The sequence below is a fragment of the Oncorhynchus mykiss genome, chromosome 8 (genome assembly GCF_013265735.2).
Source record: "Oncorhynchus mykiss isolate Arlee chromosome 8, USDA_OmykA_1.1, whole genome shotgun sequence".
Taxonomy (NCBI): Eukaryota; Metazoa; Chordata; class Actinopteri; order Salmoniformes; family Salmonidae; genus Oncorhynchus; species Oncorhynchus mykiss.
Window position 1 is genome coordinate 39,745,818 of NC_048572.1, and position 25,726 is coordinate 39,771,543.

Sequence of the window (25,726 nt, forward strand, 5' to 3'; positions counted from 1 at the left end):
GATCAAAGTGAGAGCTGCATGTAGCCACGTGGGCACATTTGTTCATATCAATAAATTGTATTCAGCAATGGGGGAGTGATTGATTCCTACAAGATCATAGAATTTATACATTTCTTGACATCTTTGAAAAGCAGGTCAGTTAAAGAGATTTTATTTTGTCCTAATGGGTCAGTATTGTATTTTGAGAGACTTGAATAAGCTAATCAGCCAATAGGCAGAGGGTAGCCTCATTTGTCTGATTCTCTGTAATAATGGTATGGGAATGACAATGCATTTTATTTTGTAAAGTGGTTTCTTGCATCAAACAACACAATATTCTCAGTCACTTCCCTGTCTGACTAACAAGTGGATGAACAGGTTAATGTCAAGCCCTGCATGTTTATTTCAAAAGTCTCATGGAATGTAGGCCTAAATGAAACCCCACACATTGTCTGCTACTGTAGGCTGAATGATAGAACAGCTATTTCCATGTTAAAATGTTAGGGGATGCATTTTCTCCATTGTTTTTGATGGTAGTCCACTCTGTTATGCCTACATTATGATCAAATAGCCACAGTAGCCTACATGGTCACTGTTAAAAGTGGAACTTAAAGTGAGCACAGCCTAAGTGTTCACAGTAAACGCATGCTGGAAGTTGCACAGAATTTTTCGCTCAGCCGACCTGAAATGTGCTCAGTGCCACACTTTTTGGTGGAGAGAACATTGCATGGGATACACACCCAGCACAGTGCAGGAAGGTTACACCAGAATCAAGGCGATATTCAACATTTGTTCATCAAAAGGGGCCCATCTCGCTCTCCCAGAAGCCGGGCTTGTGCGTAAAACCCCCGAATTCAAACAAACAAAAGGAGTGATGGGTCCACACAGGAAGATGTCCGCATAAAGCTCACTTCATGCTCTTATTAATTTCACTGCATCGGGGATAGCGTACACATTCCTTTCGTTTTTTGCAGTCTTCTTCAGTGTGTAGGTACAATTGTATTTGAATGAAAAAGAAAACGGCCACTAGGGGCTATGATGAGCGCCACTCCGATCAAGTAGACGGGGATGGCGGATGTGCGTAAGCCACGAGCTTCCGAGGATCGCGCGATCAATCCCAGGGTTAGGCACTCGGTTTTTATTTGAAACCCTATCCTAAACCTTAACCCTTACTTTAACCGGTCTGAGTTCAAGGCCAAAAAAATGATGGACAAATATAGAATAGTAAAAGTCAGACCATGAGATCTTGATGGGCAGAGAGAGAGAGAGTTAGAGACTGTTTTTTATGCAACACTCCCGGATCTTCATTAGTCCAAGACTAAAACTCTTCACCCCACGGGGAAAGTGAAAGGCACTAACTGCATACTGTGTGGTCATTTTAAGCACACAACATGAGAGCTACTGCCACAGACTCAGTGTGTGGAACGTTTGGAACCAAACTAAAGGGTTTTAAAGCAGGTCTGCCTCTCTGTACTATCTTATACAATTGTAAGAAAAAGCAGAAGTGGAGGTGCAAACAGTTACAGTGTGTATGCATGTGCTTGCGTGTGTAATAATTGATAGAGCGTGGGAGCGGAGGGCAAGACACCAGCAGAAAGACCCAGTGAGTACAGTGCCTTGCGAAAGTATTCGGCCCCCTTGAACTTTGCAACCTTTTGCCACATTTCAGGCTTCAAACATAAAGACATAAAACTGTATTTTTTTGTGAAGAATCAACAACAAGTGGGACACAATCATGAAGTGGAACGACATTTATTGGATATTTCAAACTTTTTTAACAAATCAAAAACGGACAAATTGGGCGTGCAAAATTATTCATCCCCTTTACTTTCAGTGCAGCAAACTCTCTCCAGAAGTTCAGTGAGGATCTCTGAATGATCCAATGTTGACCTAAATGACTAATGATGATAAATACAATCCACCTGTGTGTAATCAAGTCTCCGTATAAATGCACCTGCACTGTGGTAGTCTCAGAGGTCCGTTAAAAGCGCAGAGAGCATCATGAAGAACAAGGAACACACCAGGCAGGTCCGAGATACTGTTGTGAAGAAGTTTAAAGCCGGATTTGGATAGAACAAGATTTCGCAAGCTTTAAACATCCCAAGGAGCACTGTGCAAGCGATAATATTGAAATGGAAGGAGTATCCGACCACTGCAAATCTACCAAGACCTGGCCGTCCCTCTAAACTTTCAGCTCATACAAGGAGAAGACTGATCAGAGATGCAGCCAAGAGGCCCATGATCACTCTGGATGAACTGCAGAGATCTACAGCTGAGGTGGGAGACTCTGTCCATAGGACAACAATCAGTCGTATATTGCACAAATCTGGCCTTTATGGAAGAGTGGCAAGAAGAAAGCCATTTCTTAAAGATATCCATAAAAAGTGTCGTTTAAAGTTTGCCACAAGCCACCTGGGAGACACACCAAACATGTGGAAGAAGGTGCTCTGGTCAGATGAAACCAAAATTGAACTTTTGGCAACAATGCAAAACGTTATGTTTGGCGTAAAAGCAACACAGCTGAACACACCATCCTCACTGTCAAACATGGTGGTGGCAGCATCATGGTTTGGGCCTGCTTTTCTTCAGCAGGGACAGGGAAGATGGTTAAAATTGATGGGAAGATGGATGGAGCCAAATACAGGACCATTCTGGAAGAAAACCTGATGGAGTCTGCAAAAGACCTGAGACTGGGACGGAGATTTGTCTTCCAACAAGACAATGATCCAAAACATAAAGCAAAATCTACAATGGAATGGTTCAAAAATAAACATATCCAGGTGTTAGAATGGCCAAGTCAAAGTCCAGACCTGAATCCAATCGAGAATCTGTGGAAAGAACTGAAAACTGCTGTTCACAAATGCTCTCCATCCAACCTCACTGAGCTTGAGCTGTTTTGCAAGGAGGAATGGGAAAAAATGTCAGTCTCTCGATGTGCAAAACTGATAGAGACATACCCCAAGCGACTTACAGCTGTAATCGCAGCAAAAGGTGGCGCTACAAAGTATTAACTTAAGGGGGCTGAATAATTTTGCACGCCCAATTTTTCAGTTTTTGATTTGTTAAAAAAGTTTGAAATATCCAATAAATGTCGTTCCACTTCATGAGGGTGTCCCACTTGTTGTTGATTCTTCACAAAAAAATACAGTTTTATATCTTTATGTTTGAAGCCTGAAATGTGGCAAAAGGTCGCAAAGTTCAAGGGGGCCGAATACTTTCGCAAGGCACTGTAAGTCCCATTAGCATTAGCTAGGGCCCTCGCTAGCACACTGGGGCCTAGCGCTGAGCGAGAGTAAGAATAGAAAGACAGGGGATAGAGATAGAGGAGGGGGCGGGGTGGAGGGGGCAAGCATACAGGCCTCCATTCAATTAGCTTCTCATTATGTTGCCATGGCAGCCAACCTTTAAACATCCCTAAACCTTCCCGTAGAGTCCAGAAGGCTGTCACTTCTACTACACACATACACAGAAGAGGGGGTAGACCTGTCGGACTTGGTTTGTTTCTGCCCCAAACCCACACGTGCCTCGCTCACTGAACTGACAGCCACCTGTCTCTACCTCTCTGCACGCATCAGCGAGTGTGTTTGTGTGTGTGCATGTGTTCGTGCGTGCGTGCGTGCATGCGCTTGATGTGTTTAACAGGTGCCTGTTTATCGATAATTGGAAGAAGATAACATAAATTAATCAAGTGCAGCGTCTGGATGCTCCTCATTAGTCACATCAGACCAACAAATATTTTTACCATCCTCCACTATTTTAGTCCCAGCTGCTGGAACTTTGGCTTTAGTGGATATCGCCACTATATTGTGATCACTGCATCCAATGGGTACAGCTTCAGAACAAAGTTCTACAGCGTTAGTAAAAATGTGAATCGATACATGTGGATAATCTTGTTCCTGTAGTGTTTGTAAACACCCTAGTAGTTGAGTTAATAACCTGAACCAGATTACAGACACTGGTTACAGTGAGAAGCGTCAGGAGGGGTATGTGTGGGCCCGATGAAGACAGACGTAACCTCTACTACTGGACAAGCTCTTGTCGTTGACTCCCCCCTGCATGATTCATGTCTCTAACCAACTCAGACAGAGCAGGGAGAACTGACAGATAACCTACTCTCACAGACTGCGTCAGCAACTCTTTGACTTGCCAGTGTGACACCAATTCTTTCTTGATCGCTTGTGTACCAGTGAAACAAATGTATCTGGTCACATTGGTTTTTGGTTCACAATTATTTTGGATTTTGTTTATTATCAAGATTTATTCAAAAAGTATCATTCTGAGGCACCTTACCCCGATACATATCTACCTCTATCGATCCATATCTACCTCTATCGATCCATATCTACCTCTATCGATCCCTGCACATTGTAAATGTGGTACTGGAACTGACCCTGTATACAGTGTGCTTAGTTACTTTATCGTGCTCTTCTTATGTCTTATTGTTATGTCTCGTGTGCAGTGACTATCGAGTTGTCAAAAATTGAGACTCTCTCGTTCTTACTCCTCATTCCAGTAACTTTCCACGCTGTCTTCTTCACTCTCTTCCCACCTCTCTCTCTCTCTTTCTCTCAGTCTCTCTCTCTCTCTCTCCCTCTCTCTCCCTCTCCCTCTTGTGACTATCCAGAGGAGGGAAGTGGAAACACAAACAGGCTTAGTCTGCCCAATGGTTTTCTCTCTCTGTCTGCTCTTCTCCTTCTCTCTTCCCTTCTTATTCACTCTTTTCTCATCTTCCTGTCATCCATTTCCTCCTACTCCTCTCATCCACTCCTCTCCTTTTAACCCCACTCCTCTGTTCCTCTCATCGCCTCGCTCCCCACTCATTCCCACCTATTCAACGCCTCCCCTCTGTGGATATCTCGGCCCTGTGCTCCTCAGGTGCCAGCCTGTGTGTGTGTGTGTCTATAGAGCCCCACCACTGTCCTCTAGTGGTGAAGACACAAAGCAGCAGCCAGAGTAAAAACCTCAGCAGCATCACGTCAACACAGCGGCATATGTTCTTTCTTAGAGGGACGGGGGAAGGCCGGGATTGACTGGAAGTCCCCAGTGCTAGAGAAGTGATGGTGTGTGATGCTAAGAGGAGAGGAGGGTCTATCTGCCAGACGTTAACTCTCTCTCTTCTCTTCTCTCTGTCTGCTCTGTTCTTTCCAGGATGTCTCTGCAGAAGTCCAGCTCTGAAGACGGAGGTTAGTAGCAGTTAAACTTTTACAAAAAAATTCTCCTGTTTTCTCTTACTGTTTCCAGCTTCCTAGCAGGGTTGGCGTCTATTATATTTCAGTGAGTGAATAAATCAACTAAAATTGTATTTATACATTGACCATTATGTTCTGATGTGATATTTCAATCATTATAGATTGGCTCTAACCCTGCAAGCTACAGCAGTTATTTGCCATTATGTGTGTGAATTGAAACTGCTTTAATGTGTGTGTTGGCATTTTCTCAGGGGCTAACCCTCAGCCTTGTGAGAGAGAGAGAGGGGAGGGAACCAATTCGTGTGAGAGAGAAAGAGAACAGAGTAGTGAGAGAGAGAGAACAGAGTAGTGTGTGAGAGAGAAGAGAGTAGTGAGAGAGAGAGAGAACAGAGTAGTGAGAGAGAGAGAACAGTGTAGTGAGAGAGAGAGAGAGAGAGAGAACAGAGAACAGAGTAGTGAGAGAGTGAGAGAGAACAGAGTAATGAGAGAAAGCGTGAGAGAGAACAGAGTAGTGTGAGAGAGAACATTGTAGTGAGAGAGAGAGAGAGAGAGAACAGAGTAGCGTGAGAGAGAGTAAGAGAGAACAGAGTAGTGTGAGAGAGAGTAAGAGAGAGCAGAGTAGTGAGAGAGAGAACAGAGTAGTGAGAAAGAGAGAGCAGAGAAGTAAGAGATAGATAGAACAGAGTAGTGTGTGAGAGAGAACAGAGTAGTGAGAGAGAGAGTGAGAGAGAACAGAGTAGTGTGAGAGAGAGTAAGAGAGAACAGAGTCGTGAGAGAGAGTGAGAGAGAACAGAGTAGTGAGAGAGATAGAGCGAGAGAGATCAGAGTAGTGTGAGAGAGAACAGAGTAGTGCGAGAGAGAGTGAGAGAGAACAGAGTAGTGAGAGAGAGTGAGAGAGAGAGAGTGAGAGAGAACAGAGTAGTGAGAGAGAGTGAGAGACTGAGAGAACATAGTAGTGAGAGAGAGAGCGAGAGAGAGAGAACAGAGTAGTGTGAGAGAGAACAGAGTGTGTGAGAGAGAGTGAGAGAGAACAGATTAGTGAGAGAGAGTGTGAGAGAGAACAGAGTAGTGAGAGAGAGAGCGAGAGAGAACAGAGCAGTGAGAGAGAGTGTGAGAGGGAACAGAGTAGTGAGAGAGAACAGAGTAGTGCGAGAGAGAACCGAGTAGTGAGAGAGAGAGGGTGAGAAAAAGAGAACATAGTAGTGTGAGAGAGAGAGTGAGAGGGAACAGAGTAGTGAGAGAGAACAGAGTAGTGCGAGAGAGAACAGAGTAGTGAGAGAGAGAGAGAACAGAGTAGTGAGAGAGAGAGAGAGCAGAGTAGTGAGATAGAGTGAGGGGGAGAGAGTAGTGAGAGAGTACAAAGTAGTGTGAGAGAGAACAGAGTAGTGAGAGAGAGAGCGAGAGAACAGAGTAGTGTGAGAGAGAACAGAGTAGTGAGAGAGAGAGAGAGAGCGAGAGAGAGAGAACAGAGTAGTGAGAGAGAACAGAGTAGTGAGAGAGAGGACAGAGTAGTGAGAGAGAGAACAGAGTAGTGAGAGAGAGAACAGAGTAGTGGGAGAGAGAGAACAGAGTAGTGGGAGAGAGAGAACAGAGTAGTGAGAGAGAGAACAGAGTAGTGAGAGAGAGAGAACAGAGTAGTGAGAGAGAGAGAACAGAGTAGTGAGAGAGAGAGAACAGAGTAGTGAGAGCGAGAACAGAGTAGTGAGAGAGAGAACAGAGTAGTGAGAGAGAGAGAACAGAGTAGTGAGAGAGAGAGAGAACAGAGTAGTGAGAGAGAGAGAGAGAACAGAGTAGTGAGAGAGAGAACCGAGTAGTGAGAGAGAGAGAGAACAGAGTAGTGAGAGCGAGAGAGAACAGAGTAGTGAGAGAGAGAACAGAGTAGTGAGAGAGAGAGAACAGAGTAGTGAGAGAGAGAGAACAGAGTAGTGAGAGAGAGAGAGAGAGAGAACAGAGTAGTGAGAGAGAGAGAGAACAGAGTAGTGAGAGCGAGAGAGCGAGAGAAAAAGGGGTGGGAATCAATGAACCAGGGAGAGAATAACAGTGGGGTTAAACACTCATGAGATATTGTCATGCTGACCTTCAGCTTGTTGTGGCTGTAGTTTTTTTATTCCAGCTAGACAGACAGGGCTGCGTGTGATCTTAAGACTTTAGGGAGAAACAGCTCTCCTCAGCCCTTACATACAAATGTCACCTGGCGGAGCCGTCAGCTGCCCGCTTTCTGAGCCTATCCCCAGACAGGTGACTCAGGGTATAGAGAAGTCATGCACACACGTGTAGACACACACACACACTCCTTTACACGGTTTATAATGATGGGAAAATGGTATGTCCCATTGTGTTTGTCTTTATCGGAGAATCATTCAAAAACATTGAGCTTATTTTCCATTACCCGGCAACACTGGGTCCGTCTTAAGGAAGTGTGTGTGCCTTTTGAGTGTGTGTTCTAGCGTTGTCTGACTGAAGCTCTCTCTCTCTCCCTATTCCTCGTAGGCAAATGGGACAATAAGAAGAAGAACAAGTCCTTCTGGCAGAACTTTCGCAAGACATCACAGAAGGGAGTCATGCGGCAGACTTCGAAAGGTACGGCAGGATTAGTCTTTTTAGTACAGCGTGTTATTTTCCTAGAAATTACACAGTGAAATTTGAATAGCAAACTCATTATCTAATAATGACTCATTTTGTCCCGTTTTGAATGTGTTTCCATACTACTTTATGTCATGCCCCAGCTGTTTTAGTGACCCCTCATTCTCTGACCGTCTAGGTGAGGACATAGGCTACGTGGCCAGTGAGATCACCATGAGTGACGAAGAGCGCATCCAGCTGATGATGATGGTGAAGGAGAAGATGATCACTGTTGAAGAGGCATTAGCTCGGGTAGGAACCCCCTCACCCACCCTCTTCTCTGTACCCCCTACACCCATTCCCCACTCTCCTCTCCAGGCTCCTCCTGGGGCAGACAGGCAGGGCCTGGAGGGGACCTCCACCCCACCCACCGCCTGACCCCAGCCCCAGCTCCTCCACTGCAACGTGGTCTCGACCGGCTCCAAGCCTACCAACTCGCCCGCCTCATCCCGCAAGCTCCATATCCAGCTCTCACTAAAATGACTTACTCTTATTAACTATTCACCGAGCTTTCATTATAACCCTGCACGGCTCTTTATCTTTGACAAAACACGCCCACGCCACCCCAATCCCCTGTCCAAGAAGGGTGCCTGGGGGTCACTCGCAGTGTTTATGTGTGGTCCTGTTCACTCTGTTGGGGGTAGCTGGACATGTTAGCTCTGTAGCCCTGTAGTCCTGTAGAACTAGGTCTCTCTTCAAGGCAGACGTTGATTTTCCTCCACCTCTTCCTGTATCGCTGGTGTATCATTGGGTGCTGGCCTGACCTCCACCCTCCTCCACTGCGGTTGACACTTAAACAAACCAATCCGGTTCTGGAATCGATGAACAGCCTCCGTGGTTAGGGATGGGCACAATTATTTTGAATATTTAGAATTTTCCCGAATGGACGTTAGTATTCGATTAATTGCAAAAGTATTAGTTTTAGAAAGAAAAAAATGCAGGCCTATTAATTAAAAGGCTTTGTCTAAAATCAAATGTAATTATCTGTAACATTGCTACGTATAAGGACGGACAGACCATGACATTAGACCGTTTTAGTTCCCACCGTAGAAAAGTAATATGGGTAACCTACACACTTTTCACAAGTTTAGCTTGTTATTGTCAGTCAATCAAAGCAGCACTACTGTCAGAGGCTCCTCCATCGTGTAGCAAGTGACGCGTGAGATTTCGAATCAATTCCAAATGGAATTGCAATTAGGGAATTAAGTTGGCTAAATGAGAAGGAGTAGGCTACAATGTTCAACCAACAGGTAGGCGGTTTAATATGAATGGAGTTGTTGTAGAGAAGGATGGGGAGCGCAGCCTTAATTAGCCTTGCTATGCAAGCTAGCTGGCTAACTAACTTAGCTGACTGCTGTAGCTAGCTAGCTTCTTTACATCGATGTAATGCAGTCAAGATAGACACTACCAGATGAGATGATACTGTTGTAGATAACCTGTCGGAGCCACAAGTTTGTCTCGTTGGTTTGGCTACTTTCTCTCTCCCTCCGTGTCAGACCTGACCGGCCCCTGCTCCTCTCACGCCCCTCCCCCTGCTCCTCTCACGCCCCTCCCCCTGCTCCTCTCACGCCTCTCCCCCTGCTCCTCTCACGCCTCTCCCCCTGCTCCTCTCACTCCCCTCCCCCTGCTCCTCTCACTCCCCTCACCCTGCTCCTCTCACTCCCCTCCCCCTGCTCCTCTCACGCCCCTCCCCCTGCTCCTCTCACGCCCCTCCCCCTGTGCTCCTCTCACGCCCCTCCCCCTGCTCCTCTCACGCCCCTCCTCCTGCTCCTCTCACGCCCCTCCCCCTGCACCTCTCACGCCCCTCCCCCTGCACCTCTCACGCCCCTCCCCCTGCTCCTCTCACGCCCCTCCCCCGGCTCCTCTCACGCCTCTCCCCCTGCTCCTCTCACGCCCCTCCCCCTGCACCTCTCACGCCCCTCCCCCTGCTCCTCTCACGCCTCTCCCCCTGCACCTCTCACGCCCCTCCCCCTGCTCCTCTCACGCCTCTCCCCCTGCTCCTCTCACGCCCCTCCCCCGCCCTTCTGTTCTGAAACAACAAGCAGTGCGCTGCCTCTCTTGAATCGTTTGAGCAAGTCCCCATTGACGTTGAAAAAAATATATATGAGTTTTCTTTAAAACACATGTATTTCGCCTATCCAGAGTTCCAAAAATGTTTTTAGGATATTATTCGGATAGTGAAATCATTTCAAATGCCCATCCCTGCTCTGTGGACAGTTGTTTTGTCTTGTTACCGTGTATGTTTGTGTCGACGGACTTGTGGCCTTTGTGTGCGTGTGTGTGTGTGAGCGTGTGTGTGTGTGTGTGTGTGTGTGTGTGTGTCATCCTACGTTTGTGTATTGGTGTTCGTTTGTGTGTGTGTGGAGGGGTAGCTGTTTCTATAGTGAGAGTGGGCCATCGTCCCCTGCCCTCCCTTCTCGCTAAACTCTTCTTCTCCTATAGCTGAAGGAGTATGAGAGCCACAGCAGACAGTCCAGCAGTACTGACACTGCAGAGTGGACTGACGGATCCAGTCCCAATCTAAACCAGTCCTCTAACTGCAACGTAAGTACCTCTCTGAACTCTGACCTTTTGACCGACCTTTCACCTCTCACCCCCGTGACCCTCAGGATCAAAGCCCCACAAAGGAGCAGCCATCTTTGTGTGCTTGTCACCTAGGAGTATTTGTGTGTGTGAGAATGCGTGTATAAGATCATTGGCAGTCACGTCCCTTCTCTAACTAACCTGGATATTATGACATAACCCCAGACATACCGCATCCCGCTTGTGTTGACACCCCATTCGGTGTGTACTGTAAAGAGGTTGCCTTTACTTTGCCTGCAACTAATATTCTGTATTTCATATTACCGTACACCTACTGTAATATAAATACGGTATCAATGCATGTACCTTATAATGCCATACAGTACAATACAGTAAAATTGACTGTATTATACTGTAAAAAAAAAAAAAATGTAATGCTACTGTAATCAAATGAATGAAATCCGTTGAGGGGAGGGGTTTATATTTCAGTGTGTCCCTGTAATTACAAGGGATTGGTCAAGCAGCTCGGCTGCGTGGCGAAGTTACAGTATATTAATGAATGATTTGTGTTTTATATCACTTGCACTTCCAAAGGCTTCCAAACAGTGACTACAGGGCAAAGCAGAACGAAAGGACATGGCAAAATGCTGAACCGTTTAAGGTTTTAAGACTTTCTGCCTCTTCAGTCTGTCCCTTATACACATCGATGGTGCACTATAACCGCATAAGCCTTAAGTTGGTACAGCATTCTCACTCACGGGTGAAACACATATAGGCAAACTTCAGAATGTGTTAATGAGACAGAGACAATACCATGCACCCACTAGTGGTCAAAAGGTTTATGGCATTCCAAAGATACGGCACGGTACTGTATTCTGTGGGGTGGAATTACAGCACCATTTGAAATGCAGCAATTATTTCCCAGCTCACAACGTTTTCCCACAATGCACCATAATTTGCAGCACGCTGCAGTAAAACATTTCAGAGTATTTTACTGTTGATGATACCCCAAATGACTGTATGAATGACAGTTTTCCGTTACAGTGTAGTGAAGACAGTAAGCCTGTATGACTGGGATCAGGCAATCAGTGTGGCCTTTACGGTGTGGATTAGTGTGCGACTCAAAGTGCCAAGGCACCTGTCACACTCAAGCCAGCCAATGTTACTTAGACCGGGGCAGGCGTCATCAGAGGTCACCCACATTGGACAGGGCTTGGCTGAATACTGTTTGCAGGGCGATTACTGATTACGTTACTTCACAATGACTGGTTTTAGTTAAATCTCTCCTGTGTAAAATCCCCTGAGCTTCCCACCCCTACCCTCCCCTTGCTCTTTTATCCGGCAGCAGACTATATGGTATGCCCGCCCATGCATAAAACATTTTTTATTTAAAAAAAAACTTTTATTTAATTAGGCAAGTCAGTTAAGTACAAATTCTTATTTACAATGACAGCCCACACCGGCCAAACCCGGACGACACTGGGCCAGTAATGCACCGCCCTATGGGACTCCCGGTCACGGCCGGTTGTGATACAGCCTGGATTTGAACCAGTGTGTCTGTAGTGATGCCTCTAGCACTGAGATGCAGTGCCTTAGACCCCTGCGCCACTCGGGAGCCCGAACCTGCCTCCCTCCCTCCCTCCTTCTGGGTCATAGTAATCATGTAAGGTGTGATCAGGATAGGATCAGTGTCCTGGTTGTCAGAGGCCCACAGGGCATGCTCATACCCAGGCTGAGGCACTCTTTCCGGGTTAGGAGAGGTGGCCATGTGTGGGGTCCCTGTTTGGGCTAGGCGGATGTATTGTCACTCACAAGGAAGGAACCGCGCTGCCTTCTACTGTGGAGAATAATACATGTGTTGTATATTGGCTTCCGCACTGAAGAGCAAATAGTGAGCTGACTTGGGCCATGAGGTTTGCATCATCATCAGCATAATGCATGTCATAGTAAGCTTTACTGTAGTCCTAAAGATGAACTCTGAACAGAGAACTGATTTCCATCCAACCCCGGCCCTCATTTCATAGTGAACCTTTCCAGAAGTTCACACTGTGACTTTTCCCCCTTCTTTAATTGTAAGTCAGTGCTGGAAGTAAATGTAAATGTGTCCTGCTGTGGTCAGTAAAGGCCAGGCCCTGGACCTCTCAGTCCTTTTGAAGTGTCCCTCCAAGCCATGGGGTTTAGTTTGTCCTTAGTGACAGGTCACAGAACACGGCCTCACCCGTAGGATACTGCTTGTTATTGGAGTGGATCCTCAAGGCGGATGTGAGGGATTGGTTTGGATGGAGACTAGTTGTACTCACTGATGATCGTTCAAATCCAATGATTCTTTCTTGCTGGGCCAAGTCAAGCTCTGTTTTCCTCTTGGGTTTAGCCTCGCGGCCCACTAGATTGGTGGCTCTGTGTCTGTGTGTGTGTGTGTGTGTGGGGGGGAGACATCACAGGGGATAGACACATTGGCTGGCAGGCTAAATGGAGGACTGTGTGTGTACACATTGGGCTTTCAGATGTACTGGAGATCAATAGCTCTGAAGCAGAACCGGGTCCAGATGGGACCTTTTGCCTCACAAGCACCCACACACACACAAACCAAGACACACAGATGTTTTTGTACTTCTATCCTCGTGGGGATCCAACATTATTTAAAAATCAAATTTTCCTTAACTCTTACCATAACCCTAACCTTAACCCAAACCTTAAACCTAACTCCTAACCCTAAACCTTACCCTAACCCTAATTCTAACCCTAACCCTGAACCTAACCCCTAAGCTTAAAACAGCCTTTGTGCTCATGGGGATGTGGGAAATGTCTCCACAAGGGAGAATTTTCCTTGTTTTACTATCCTTGTAGGGACTTTTGGGGATTTCAGGTCCCCACAAGGATAGAAGAACCGACCCAGTCTCTCTCTCTCTCTCTCACTCACACACACACACACACACACACACACACACACATACACACACACACACACACACACACACACACACACACACACACACACACACACACACACACACACACACACACACACAGAGAGAAAGAGACAGAGACAGAGACAGAAACACACTCACAGAGCCACGTCTTCCTGTGAAGATGGTCATGGATACACATCACAAAAGCACCATCTGGATACCCAAATATTTATATGCACATATGTGTTGCCGTGGAAACCCAGCTGCTAACAGCTGGAGCCCTTGATCAGCAGTCTTAACATCTGCCCTCGACTGCCTAGAATTGTTTGCCCTCTCGCATGCTATCGCGTGTATGCTACATTTCCCTTTCCATATTAATTAGCCAATTGCGTCCTTCCGCTCTGAAGACGTCTGTTCTAGCATGGTGCACCCACAGCCTTGACACCAAGCTGCCTTCAGTCCTGCTCTGGGCTCTGTGGATATTCTGGACAAGACCCTGTCATGCTTTCAAACAGCTTTCACACGCAAGTAAAGTAAATGAGAAAGTCCTGTTGTAAGGACTTGTGCAGAGAGCCGCCTCCAAGCCTGGTCTGTGGTACAGTATGGCTCTGCCTGGTATTTGATGTGGCGCTGCAGGCAGGGCCCTAGCAAGCTGTTAATCCTCTCCATGCTCTCGGCTGCCACAGGCCTGCTTCCTGTCCCATTGGACTGATGGATGGGGTGTCCGATAGACGGAGGGAGAGAGGATGGGAGGATGACTGAAGGTGTATTGTTCGGGGGAACACTTGGCCTGTCTTCAGGGCCGTTAGCACGCATCGCCGGAGGGAGGGAGGAAGAGAGGAAGTGATGGATGGAGGACAAAGAGCTCTCACTCCCCTCAGGCCCAGAAACACAGCAGCAGTAGGAGGAGGGAGACTCTGCTTGATTAAGTACCAGTTTAAAATGGACCCGTTGAGGAAATATCTTTCCCCTCTTGGGCCTGAGGGTGTCAGGGGCAATGTCCCCCGCTTAAAAATGTAATTATGTCATCCCCCAGCTTCCAAATGGTTAATGGGTGTGTGTGTCGGTGGGGAGCTCTGTGGTCGCTCTGTCCAAAGATCCGTCCTCCTCTTAGCCTGGTCTCTCTCTCTACGTCTCTCTCATCTCCTCGGTCTGGCCAATTGAGATGTGGGGGCCAAGGCAGGGTCAGAGGGGCTCAAACGCTGTGATTGTTCTCCTCTCTCCACCAGGCACAACGCGCCTTTTCTCTGCTGCTACTCACTTCCGTCACTTTCATTCGGCAGAGCTGCCTTCGACCAAAAGGCTGCAGATACTTTGTGAGAGTGTATGCGTCAATGCTGTGTGTTGTGTGACTTTGTGTTGTGTGACTGTGCGTGCAGCGTGACTAACCTGGGAGTAGCTAGGACAGGTTCAGCCTCATGCATCGTGATGCCTGCTTCTTTATGCTGACCTGGGAATGGGATGAGCACGAGTCTGCTGTCCTAAATGCCTAAAGCTGTGAGTAACAAGTCGCACTCAACTGCTTAGCATGCTTCATTCAATGTCAGTGTTTTTTCTGAGGTAGGGAACCGCTTGTGTGTTTGCAGACACAGTGAGATTCCCTCTAGGTTTGCATCCATTTGCAAGGGTTTTACTGGCTATTCTAAATCTAGTTCTGCTTGTAATATGCACCATGCATGCTCGACCGCACAATGATATTTGCAGCAAGACCCAAAGCCGTTAATGACTGTGTGTGTGTGTGTGTGTGTGTGTGTGTGTGTGTGTGTGTGTGTGTGTGGGTGTGAGAGTGTGTGTGTGTGTGGGTGTGAGAGTGTGTGTGTGTGTGTGTGTGTGTGTGTGTGTGTGTGTGTGTGTGTGTGTGTGTGTGTGTGTGTGTGTGTGAGGGGTCATGACTGTGTGGCATTGCTCCACTGCGGGGTTGCTAACTGCAGCAGCTTTTCACCACTGATTGATTTCCAGATGTTGGTGTCCCTCACGGCTGCATCTCGGGACTATGTCATTGTCACCTCCTCCTCTTCCCCCAGGCTGTTATGTATTGGCAAGGGGACAGAAGTGTCTTTCTTTGTCTTCTTTTCTCTCCTATTGCATTCCTCTTAATGACCCTGATTTACAGTACAAAAGATTATGCTTATGAAAACAGCACAACAGAATGCATTTCATTTAAATGTGTTAATTGAGCACTCATTGAAGCAAAGCTTTCTTTCCTGTATATAAAAGCCATGCTGCCTCGCCTTCACCCCCGGCTGTCCCCCGGGACTGTCTTGCACATGAGTGGCTCACTCTGCAAAAGCAATACACATACACACGATGCACACAACACCAACACCCACAGGATTAATGAACCACTCTGCATAATAATATACACGCTCCACTCCATTAAGCAGGTTTATTGTCATGAATCTTGCCCTGGATGCAGCTCTGCAGAGGGGTCACTAGCGGGCACAGCCACAAAGTCATAAAATGAGATTTTAGACCGAACCCTTACCCTAACATGAACCCTACCCTTAACCACACTGCTAACAATAATGCTTACCCCTGACCTTAAATGATGACCAAAAAGGACATGTTTGTTTTCATTAATTCTTACGTACAATATAGCCAATTTTGACTGCAGCTGGCCCAGCTAGCGGAAACCGCTCAGTTCTGCCCCCAGGGCAAGATTCCTGACAATTAACATCAACCTGCCTCCAGTAATGTCCCGTATGTACAGTACCTCAGTAATAAGCATTAGTCAGGTCTGGTTCCAGACTGTAGCGGGCTGGCTCACTCTTCTCAGTCTCTGTCTCTCTCCTGTCTCCTCTCATGCACACGCGCGCACACAGACCTGTTATTATACAGCACGGTCTCTGAAAACCTTACTCTGTAATGTTTTCTGTAGCGGTGGAAACTAGCAGAATAGAATTCCAGACAGATGTGTGTGGTTAGTGAAGAGGGAGGACAGTGGGGTTCAGAGGAGCAGGGATGGGGGGGGGGGAGTCATTCTGCGGTTTAGAAGCTGAGAGGTTGTCAAAAAAACGAAGGGGGAGGGTTCAACCCTGGCCTCATGGTCTGATTCTGCTGTTGACAGAGGAATGGAGTATGGAGCATGCACCACTGAGACTAGCGGTGGAAAGAGGGGGCTGGGGGGACACCAGAGGGATTTATGGGTAACGTGCAGGTCACAGAGCGTCTATGTCATTCTGACTGAAAATTCCGAACTGGCTAGAGGAGTCCAAGGGAATGTGGAGGCCAGAGGTCCTTGTGTCACCAAGAGTGCCTTTAGAAAGTATTCACACCCATTGACTTTGTCATTGTTTGGATGTGTTACCATGTGGGATTAAAATAGATTGTCTTTTTTTTGGTCAACGATCTACCCAAAATACCAAATCAATAAATAAATGAAAAATAAAACTGGGATTCATGTTAAGTATTCAGCACCTTGAGTCAATACTTGTTATAATCACCTTTGGTATCGATTACAGCTTTGAGTTTTTCAGGGGAAGTTTCTAAGAGCTTTCCACACCTGGATTGTACAATATTTGCACATTATTATTAAAAACAATCTTCAAGCTCTGTCAAGTTGGTTGTTGATTATTGCTAGACATCCATTCTCAAGTCTTGCCATAGATTTTCAAGCCGATTTAAGTCAAAATCGCGAAACTTGTGTGTAGGCCAGTGACATAAAATCTCAATTGTATCCTTTTCAAATTCAGGCTGGAAAATGGAAAAAGCCAAGGGGTGTGAATACTTTCTGAAGGCCTTGTAGGTGCCAGTATGCCCTCATGGCACAGAGCCATCCGTTTTGTCACCAAATCCCCATATACTACCCACCACTGCGACCTGTATGCTCTCGTTGGCTGGCCCTCGCTTCATATCCGTCACCAAACCCACTGGCTCCAGGTCATCTATAAGTCATTGCTAGGTAAAGCCACGCCTTATCTCAACTCACTGGTCACCATAGCAACACCCACCCATAGCACGCGCTCCAACAGGTATATTTCACTGGTCATTCCCAAAGCCAATTCCTCCTTCGGCCGCCTTTCCTTCCAGTTCTCTGCTGCCAATGACTGGAAATTACTGCAAAAATCACTGAAGCTGGAGACTCATATCTCCCTCACTAGTTTTAAGCACCAGCTGTCAGAGCAGCTCACAGATCACTGCACCTGTACATAGCCCATCCGTAAATAGCCCATCCAACTACCTCATCACCATATTGTTATTTGTTTTATTTATTTTGCTCATTTGCACCCCAGTACCGCTACTTGCACACTCATCTTCTGCACATCTATCACGCCAGTGTTTAATTTGCCATACTGTAATAATTTCGAAACTATGCTCTATTTATTGCCTCACCCCCCTTATCCTACCTCATTTGCACACACTGTATATAGATTTCTATTGTATTATTGACTGTATGTTTGTTTTACTCCATGTGTAACTCTGTGTTGTTATATGTGTCAAACTGCTTTGCTTTATCTTGGCCTGGTCGCAGTTGTAAATGAGAACTTGTTCTCAACTAGCCTACCTGGTTAAATAAAGGCGAAATAAAGGTAAAAATAAATAAATAAATAAAGTGTCCAAAGCCAGGTGTTAAAGACATCCCTCCCTCAGCTGTTATCTTCGGGCCTGATGCATGTGTATCAGTAACACCAGACTCGGGCAGTGGTCGAACCAAGCAGCTCTCATCTTGTTAGGTTACAGATGTAATACAATTCTAGTGTTTCCCGTGTATTTCTTTATTGAACCTTTATTTAACTAGGCAATTCAGTTAAGAACAAATTCTTATGTACAATGGCAGTCTAGGAACACTAGATTTTTACCTTGTCAGATCAGGGGTTTGATCTTGCAACTTTTTGGTTACTGGCCCAACACTAACCACTAGGCTACCTGCCACCCCACATGGGTAGGCTGGAGAAGCTAAGGGGAGTTGAAAGCCTCTCCTCCAGGCCTACAGTACACTGCCCAGTCGGACTTGCCTTAGTACTAACCCAAGCACTCTAACACACTGGGTGTGTGTGCATTTGTTGCCTGCGGTTCAATCAGTGCTGTTTTGTTTTTGTTTATTTATTTTCGCCAATTTTTTATTAAAAAAAAATATTAATTTTTAAAGAATTACATAGATTTTTTTGTACTTTTTACCTTTTTTTCTCCCCAAATTCATGGTATCCAATTGGTGACTTCCTTGTTCCCTCTGTTTATGCTTTGCTGTAGAGATTTGTAATACCGTCGTGACGTCCAACTGAACTACAGTTCCATCCTCGCTCCAAAGTCCACACACACACATACAGACCAGTGCTTCCGCTATATTAATTGAAGTCCGCCGCTCCCAAAAATATAATGTGAAAAAAATAGTTTTTGTTATATCATTTTCGGTATGGTAAAACATTTTCAGTGTAAACTTAAATGACTAAAACCAGATAAAACTATGTAGAAAAGATAATGGAGCTATATACACTACCGTTCAAAAGCATCTTTTGTCCATTAAAATAACATCAAATTGATCCGAAATACAGTGTAGACATTGTTAATGTTGTAAATTGTATTGTAGCTGGAAACTAATGTAGCTGGAAACGGCAGATTTTTCATGGAATATCAAATCAAATCAAATGTTATTTGTCACATACACATGGTTAGCAGATGTTAATGCAAGTGTAGCGAAATGCTTGTGCTTCTAGTTCCGACCATGCAGTAATATCCAACAAGTAATCTAACAAATTCACAACAACTACCTTATACACACAAGTGTAAAGGAATGAATAAGAATATGTACATAAAAATATATATGGATGAGCGATGGCCGAATGGCATAGGCAAGATGCAGTAGATGGTATAGAGTTCGGTGGTTGTTGACCTTGATGATTTTTTTGGCCTACCTGTGACATCGGGTGGTGTAGGTGTCCTGGCGAGCAGGTAGTTTGCCCCCGGTGATGCGTTGTGCAGACCTCACTACCCTCTGGAGAGCCTTACGGTTGTGGGCAGAGCAGTTGCCGTACCAGGCGGTGATACAGCCCGACAGGATGCTCTCAATTGTGCATCTGTAAAAGTTTGTGAGTGTTTTTGGTGACAAGCCAAATTTCTTCAGCCTCCTGAGGTTGAAGAGGAGCTGATGCGCCTTCTTCACCACGCTGTCTGTGTGGTTGGACCAATTCAGTTTGTCCGTTATGTGTACGCAGAGGAACTTAAAACTTTCCACCTTATCCACTACTCTCCCGTCGATGTCGATAGGGGGGTGCTCTCTCTGCTGGCCTTCTTTAGACTAGTTGAGTATCTGGAGCATCAACATTTGTGGGTTCGATTACAGGCTCAAAATGGCTAGAAACAAAGGACTTTCTTCTAAAACTCATCAGTCTATTCTTGTTCTGAGAAATGAAGGCTATTCCATGGTAGAAATTGCCAAGAAACTGAAGATCTCATACAACGCTGTGTACTACTCCCTTCACAGAACAGCGCAAACTGTCTCTAACCAGAATAGAAAGAGGAGTGGGAGGCCCCGGTGCACAACTGAGCAAGAGGACAAGTACATTAGAGTGTCTAGTTTGCGGAACAAGTCCTCGACTGGCAGCTTCATTAAACAGTACCTGCAAAACACCAGTCTCAATGTCAACAGTGAAGAGGAAACTCCAGGATGCTGGACTTCTAGGCAGAGTTCCTCTGTCCAGTGTCTGTGTTCTTTTGCCCATCTTAATCTTTTCTTTTTATTTGCCAGTCTGAGATATGGCATTTTTTTTGCTACTCTGCCTAGAAGGCAGGAGTTGCCTCTTCAATGTTGAAAAACGTGCTTTTCTTTCAAAAACAAAGACATTTCTAAGTGACCCCAAACTTTTGAACAGTAGTGTATATATATTTTTTTTACCCCAATTTCATGGTATCCAATTGGTAGTTGCAATCTTGTTTCATCGCTGCAACTCCTGTACAGACTCTGGAGAGGCAAAGGTCAAGAGCCATGCATCCTCTGAAACACAACTGCTTCTTGACACAATGCCTGCTCAACCCGGCTTAACCTGTTGGACAAAACACCGTACACCTGGTGACCGTGTAAGTCTGCAATGCCCACCACAGGAGTTGCTAGAATGCGATGGGACAAGGACATCCCTGCTGGCCAAACCCTCCCATAACCCAGATGACGCTGGGCCAATTGTTCACCGCCCCATGGGTGGTGGACAAAAACCAGGATCTCTAGTGGCACAGCTTTAACTGTGAGGCAGTGCCTTCAGACCACTTTGCCACTCGGGAGGCCCTAGCTATATATTTTTTAATAAGGTCATCTTTGCGAACTAACAACCACGATAATAAAATGAAATTGGGCCCCCATTGATTTTGTTATTATATTTGAGTCACTCAGATGGAATAAGAACACTGCATGAGCCATGGCTAAATGTGTACAACTGCAGGAAATGTGCTTTAAATCAGCATATCTTCTGTCAGCCCCATTGGAAAACATGTAGAAATTCAGGAAATTTACTTCAATACCACTTTTTTCTCTCTCTCTCTCTCTCAGGCCCATGACAAAATGTGTAGAATTGCAGGAAACTAGCTTTAAACTGTGCAAATGTATCTCTGCCCAAATGTGGGCTGTGGGGCCAAGAGGACGGCCTCTAAAATGACCACACCATTGGCCTCGCCAACTACCAAGCCACTGCTGAAATAAATCCTTTGGGGGAAACACGGTACGCACATAAACATTCCCTCACAATGGAGCTCTGTGTGCCTCAGCACAATGCTGTGGATCACTCCATTTAGTGGCCATTGGGTAGTAAACAGCTCGAGGCTCATTCCAACAGGCAGCACACAGACTAGAGTCTGATGCAGAGACGCACCACAAATGCCAAGTTCACTGAATATCTGTGGCGAATATCTGTGGCATCTCCGCATTGCCCTCTCCCGTTCAGTGTTTTTCTTGTTTTGGCCTCATTAATGTGACCGGAATATGTTTTTCTTATGAGTGTCTTACATAATGTTCTACAATGCAATATAAATGCCCTCCAACCTCCAACCCCCCAACCCTCCCTCCATGCTCTCATATCACTAACTATGTCCACCCTAAAACACGCACCGTAACTGTCACCAACCCCCGACACCTGTGTGTTTTCATGGTGTGGTCAGTCTCCCCAAGACGTAGGTGAATGACCTGCAGTACGATGTTGTTTCGCAAAGGTTTTGATATGGGTCACTGTGTTATGCCTATGTTTCTGGGGGTCCCTGTACACTACAGACAGACAGTTTCTCTCCTGTGTCTCGGAACCCCATGTGACGTCCCCTCTCTCCCTCTCAGTCTCGGGAGCAGTCTGATGATGAGCAGTCAGAGGACTCTGTGAAGTTCAAACGGCTCCACAAGCTGGTCAACTCTACCCGCCGTGTCAGGAAGAAACTCATCAAGGTGGAAGAGGGGAAGAGACCCACCCCTGAAGGTACAGCACATGTCCGTACTAACCCAAACAGTCTTCTGTACACTGTGTATTTAGAATGACGTTACACTGTTACTATGTGAATGGGTTAGTACTGGTTTTGCTCTATTGGACATTGCTCTCTCTAATGGATAATTGGTTTGATGTTTTTCTCCTCCCTGCAGATTCTTTGAGACTGGAGGTGTCTTCGACCTGTGAGGACAACACAGCCCTGTACACAGGGGTCCTGAAGAAGTCCAGCCTGCCCCAGGATGCCTTCCTGTCCTCCCTGACCCAGGACCAGCTCTCTCTGGACGGGGACACAGACAGCCTGACCACCTCCCCTTCCTCCAGCAGCCTGGACACCACCTGGTCCGGACACAAGCTGGTCAAGACCTTTTCTAAGTCCAGCAGCACCCACGGCCTCATCCGACCCCCCAGGAAAGTCCCTGCTGGGTCTGGGCGTCTGGGAGCCGTCGGGGTGGAAGATAGTGGTTCCTCCTTCTCGGAGCTGGACGGCTGTGGAGCCGAGGAAGAAGAGAAGGTGTCGTGCTCCATGACGGAGGGCGAGATGAGGAAAGCCATGACCTCTCTCTCCCACGGGGTAAGTAACGACACACTCTATGGCTTCTACGGCCTCACCCGGCCACGCCCCAAACCACACCCCCAGCCCCGCCTCCTTGTTGCCCTTGACAACGTCTCCCAGAGTAGCCCCAAACCCACCCGTCACCATGCCAACTGGCTCAGGAAGCCCGACCCCAATTACGCCTACTCCACCAAACACCTGCTCTACCAGCGCTCCCGGAACTATGCCAAACCACCTGGGGCTCCCCCCTCCTGTTCCTCCCCCTCGCCTCCTGCCCGCTGTGACCTGGCCAAGGCTAAGAGTGGTACGCTGGGTGGAGGGGGGTGTGGGGGCTGGGCGTTTCCCCCTCGCAGGCTCCGCGGACGGGCGGCAGTGAGCGAGCTGAACATCACATACGTGGTAGAGCGCAGCCTCTACGGCCACCTCAACTGGGCCCAGCTGGTCCGACCTGTCACCCTCAGCCGAGCAGAGCACCACTGCCTATTGGAGGAGGACAGGGAGGCGGACAGGAAGTGGGCGGCCAGCGTTGACCGCTGCACCAAGCGCGTGCTCTTACGCATCCAGCAGAAGTCTGTGAGTTCTACCGTACAGTGGGGCAGGGATGGGCTACAAGCCACCCCCACCTGGCCAGGTTGGACCAAGGCTAGCTTCAAGGCTGCACAATAACCCTCAGGTTTAGATACAGACACAGGGCTGATAATGTTCCTGTCTTCTCTACTTTAATCCACATGGAGCTTGAATATTTAGAAAGGCTAGTTTAACAGACCTCCATAGAGAACCAGAACATTCCACAACCTTTAGATATGAAAGCCCTTGGAATAAAAGTAAATTTTCATGTGATAAGAAATAGTAATAGGATGTGCCTGTTCTGACTCAGGATGTGGGTACCAGTGTAACAGTAGAGGTAACTTGCCATTTCGAAATGTCACCCAGCCCAAACCCTAGAGGGAGTCTCCTGGGTCAGAGTGGAACAGGCAGACACAGCTTTGATAGGTCACTGCTCAGGAGCTGACAGACACGCACACACATTCTCTTTCCTCTCTTCTTTTTTAACTTTCTCCCCTCCCTTGTTTCTCTTCCTTTATATCTCTGTACTCAGTGGAAGGGGAACAAAGTATCTATTTTCCAGCTCAGTGAGAAATAAAAGGAGAAAGAGAAATCTGGGACAGTGACAGTGGCCATAAGCCCCGCTAAATGATCAGGGGTGGCAAGGCCAAGCACGCCTCCACACATCATTGAGAGAGATGGTATGATAAGGTGTAGTCAGTGTGTGAAAGTTCAATCACAAGTCAATAACAAAACGAGCGTGAACGTTTCAGTGTTGATGGTAGGAATCCTACTGAAAGAGTACTCAGACCGACACAGGGAAGCTAAACAGAGATATTCTGCAGCCTTGAAGAAGCCCGAATCCTTGCCTGTTTACTTGTCAGTCATTGGACGTGGTTCTTCATCCATAGATGCATGGCCATTCCATTCAATATATCCAACAACATCACTCCATCTCCAGTCTTCTTTTTTTGGACGCCGTCTCAGTTGCTCCTCTTCACAAAACTATGGATTCCTGTGAAGTCCAGAGAGTGGAACTGCGGACATGGACACGATAGAAAGCAATGGTCTCAAAGCTAATTCAATGATAAGATGGCCAATCTCTTTCTTCAACAGTAACTCCCTGCAACCCTCATGACTGGTCCTATTGAGAAACTCTCCCTATCGAATGGAGAGATATGATAGACAGGCAAACTCCCCTACATATCCCTCAGTCGGATACACCATACTCTCTGTGAGAACTTACTTCCCTCAACCTCCCCTCTCTACAACCTAATCCTGTGTAAAAGTATTCATAGCTCTCTATACAATGTGTGTGTTTCCAGAGACTTAATCCGGTAGCCGTACTTTCGTAATTAAACACAAGGGTAAGGTTGAGTCGGGCCATAGTATATGTGCTCTATATGACATTCATAAAGCACCGTGTGATAATTCAGCATGGCCACATCTATCCAAATGATTGCATTTAATTTCACTCTATGCTTGCTCCCCATGGCTTTAGGTTTAAAGTAACATACCCTTGCAGAATAACAGTGACTCCAAAATCCCCATGTGGATGATCTAACACAGATGGCCACCCAATTAACTAACATATATAATAAAGATAAATGTATAGGAGTTTCACGTCTGTTGCCTGTCCCATATGAGGTCATACCATGACATACGTATCTAGATGGCTGGAAATGCTCACTCTGCCAGACCATATATAACATACAGCCATGAATCAAGCTGCTGCCATTGTGACTCCGCCAAGCATGAATCATTTTGATTTGACTCTTACTGGGCACGAATGGGAGTTGATGTCATTTGAATAGATTCTAATTGATTCTAACTCCCCCTCGCTCCACACTCGCTCTAATTATTTACTCCCCCCTCCTCTCTCTCTCTCTCTCTCTCTCTCTCTCTCTCTCTCTCTCTCTCACACAGAGGACGTGTAGTTTCGGAGGGTTTGACCTGTCCAACCGGTCACTCCATGTGGTCAGTGCAGGCTCGGAGCCCAATGTAAGTGCTAACAGATTACTGATGACTCAGGGCTGAGGGGGCGCAATGCTTAGAGAAGGGAACTCAAACACTGAATGAACTATTTTGTTATTTCTCTCTCCTCTTTTTTGTTCTGTCTCTGTGTTTTCGCTCTCCCTTCCTCCCTCTATCTCTCAGAGTAAGTATCCAGAGGCTGTATACCGGGAGGTAGTCAAGTCTCCCATGACGTCTCGTATCTCTCTGGGGAAGAAGGTCAAGTCTGTAAAAGAAACCATGAGGAAACGGATGTCCAAGAAGTACAGCAGCTCACTGTCTGAACAGGTACACCCACACACACTAAGATCCCAAATTTCATAGTTGAATAAAGAGTCTTGATCCGAGATCCTGTTATTCATAAGCATTCTGGGCTTTACATATGTGTGTGGGTGGACGTGTTTGTGTTGGTTACAAACTAAATAGCCAGCTCTCTCACACACAAACAGACACACACACAGACACAGCTGTGACTATCTTGGAGCTGTCCACATTCTGGTCTCAGCTCTCTCAGGCCCAGGACAGGTCTCGGGGTGTAGGGTGGGGTGTGTATGGAAGTGGCTGAGCTCATCCAGTGAGGCAAGCCTCCCGCATGCCAGGCCAGTGCTCTGAGACAAGGGGCCTTTTGCTCTGGGACTGTGTGTGTGTGTGCATGTGTATGTGTGTGTGGCTCATTCATATCATATGAGCATTCACATTCAAACGATTGACAACTACATTATTGGTTTTGGCCATGTATCTAGGCTGTCAGAGGGTACAGTACTGTCAAAGCCTAGGGAGTGCCACAACCTTAAGACCGCGCACTGCAAACCAGCTCCCTCAGAGATGAATAGCAGAGATAGTCGGAACATCCATGCAGTGACCCAGAAAAAGGTCGAATTAGTTATGAATATGTTGCTTGGAAAGAGAAGGCAGGAGACTAAATGACCTCCAACTTCACTCAAAATATTATTTTACATGCCACGCTGCCACCTAGTGGCTGTGATGAATTACCCT

General features: G+C 46.5%; 1 protein-coding gene across 5 annotated transcripts in view; it reads left to right on the forward strand.

Moving 5' to 3' along the window:
• Positions 1-25,726, forward strand: part of LOC110529898 (SAM and SH3 domain-containing protein 1) — a 332,895-nt gene that overhangs the window by 282,493 nt on the left and 24,676 nt on the right. For 4 of the 5 annotated variants that reach the window (XM_036985457.1, XM_036985461.1, XM_036985459.1 and 1 more), the window contains exons 5-12: positions 5,128-5,162; positions 7,659-7,748; positions 7,930-8,042; positions 10,233-10,334; positions 21,474-21,609; positions 21,771-22,189; positions 24,644-24,718; positions 24,875-25,018. In XM_036985457.1, the coding sequence (XP_036841352.1) occupies positions 5,128-5,162; positions 7,659-7,748; positions 7,930-8,042; positions 10,233-10,334; positions 21,474-21,609; positions 21,771-22,189; positions 24,644-24,718; positions 24,875-25,018 (1,114 nt within the window). The remainder of the gene's footprint in view (positions 1-5,127; positions 5,163-7,658; positions 7,749-7,929; positions 8,043-10,232; positions 10,335-21,473; positions 21,610-21,770; positions 22,190-24,643; positions 24,719-24,874; positions 25,019-25,726) is intronic. The other variant, XM_036985458.1, reaches the window with a different exon arrangement.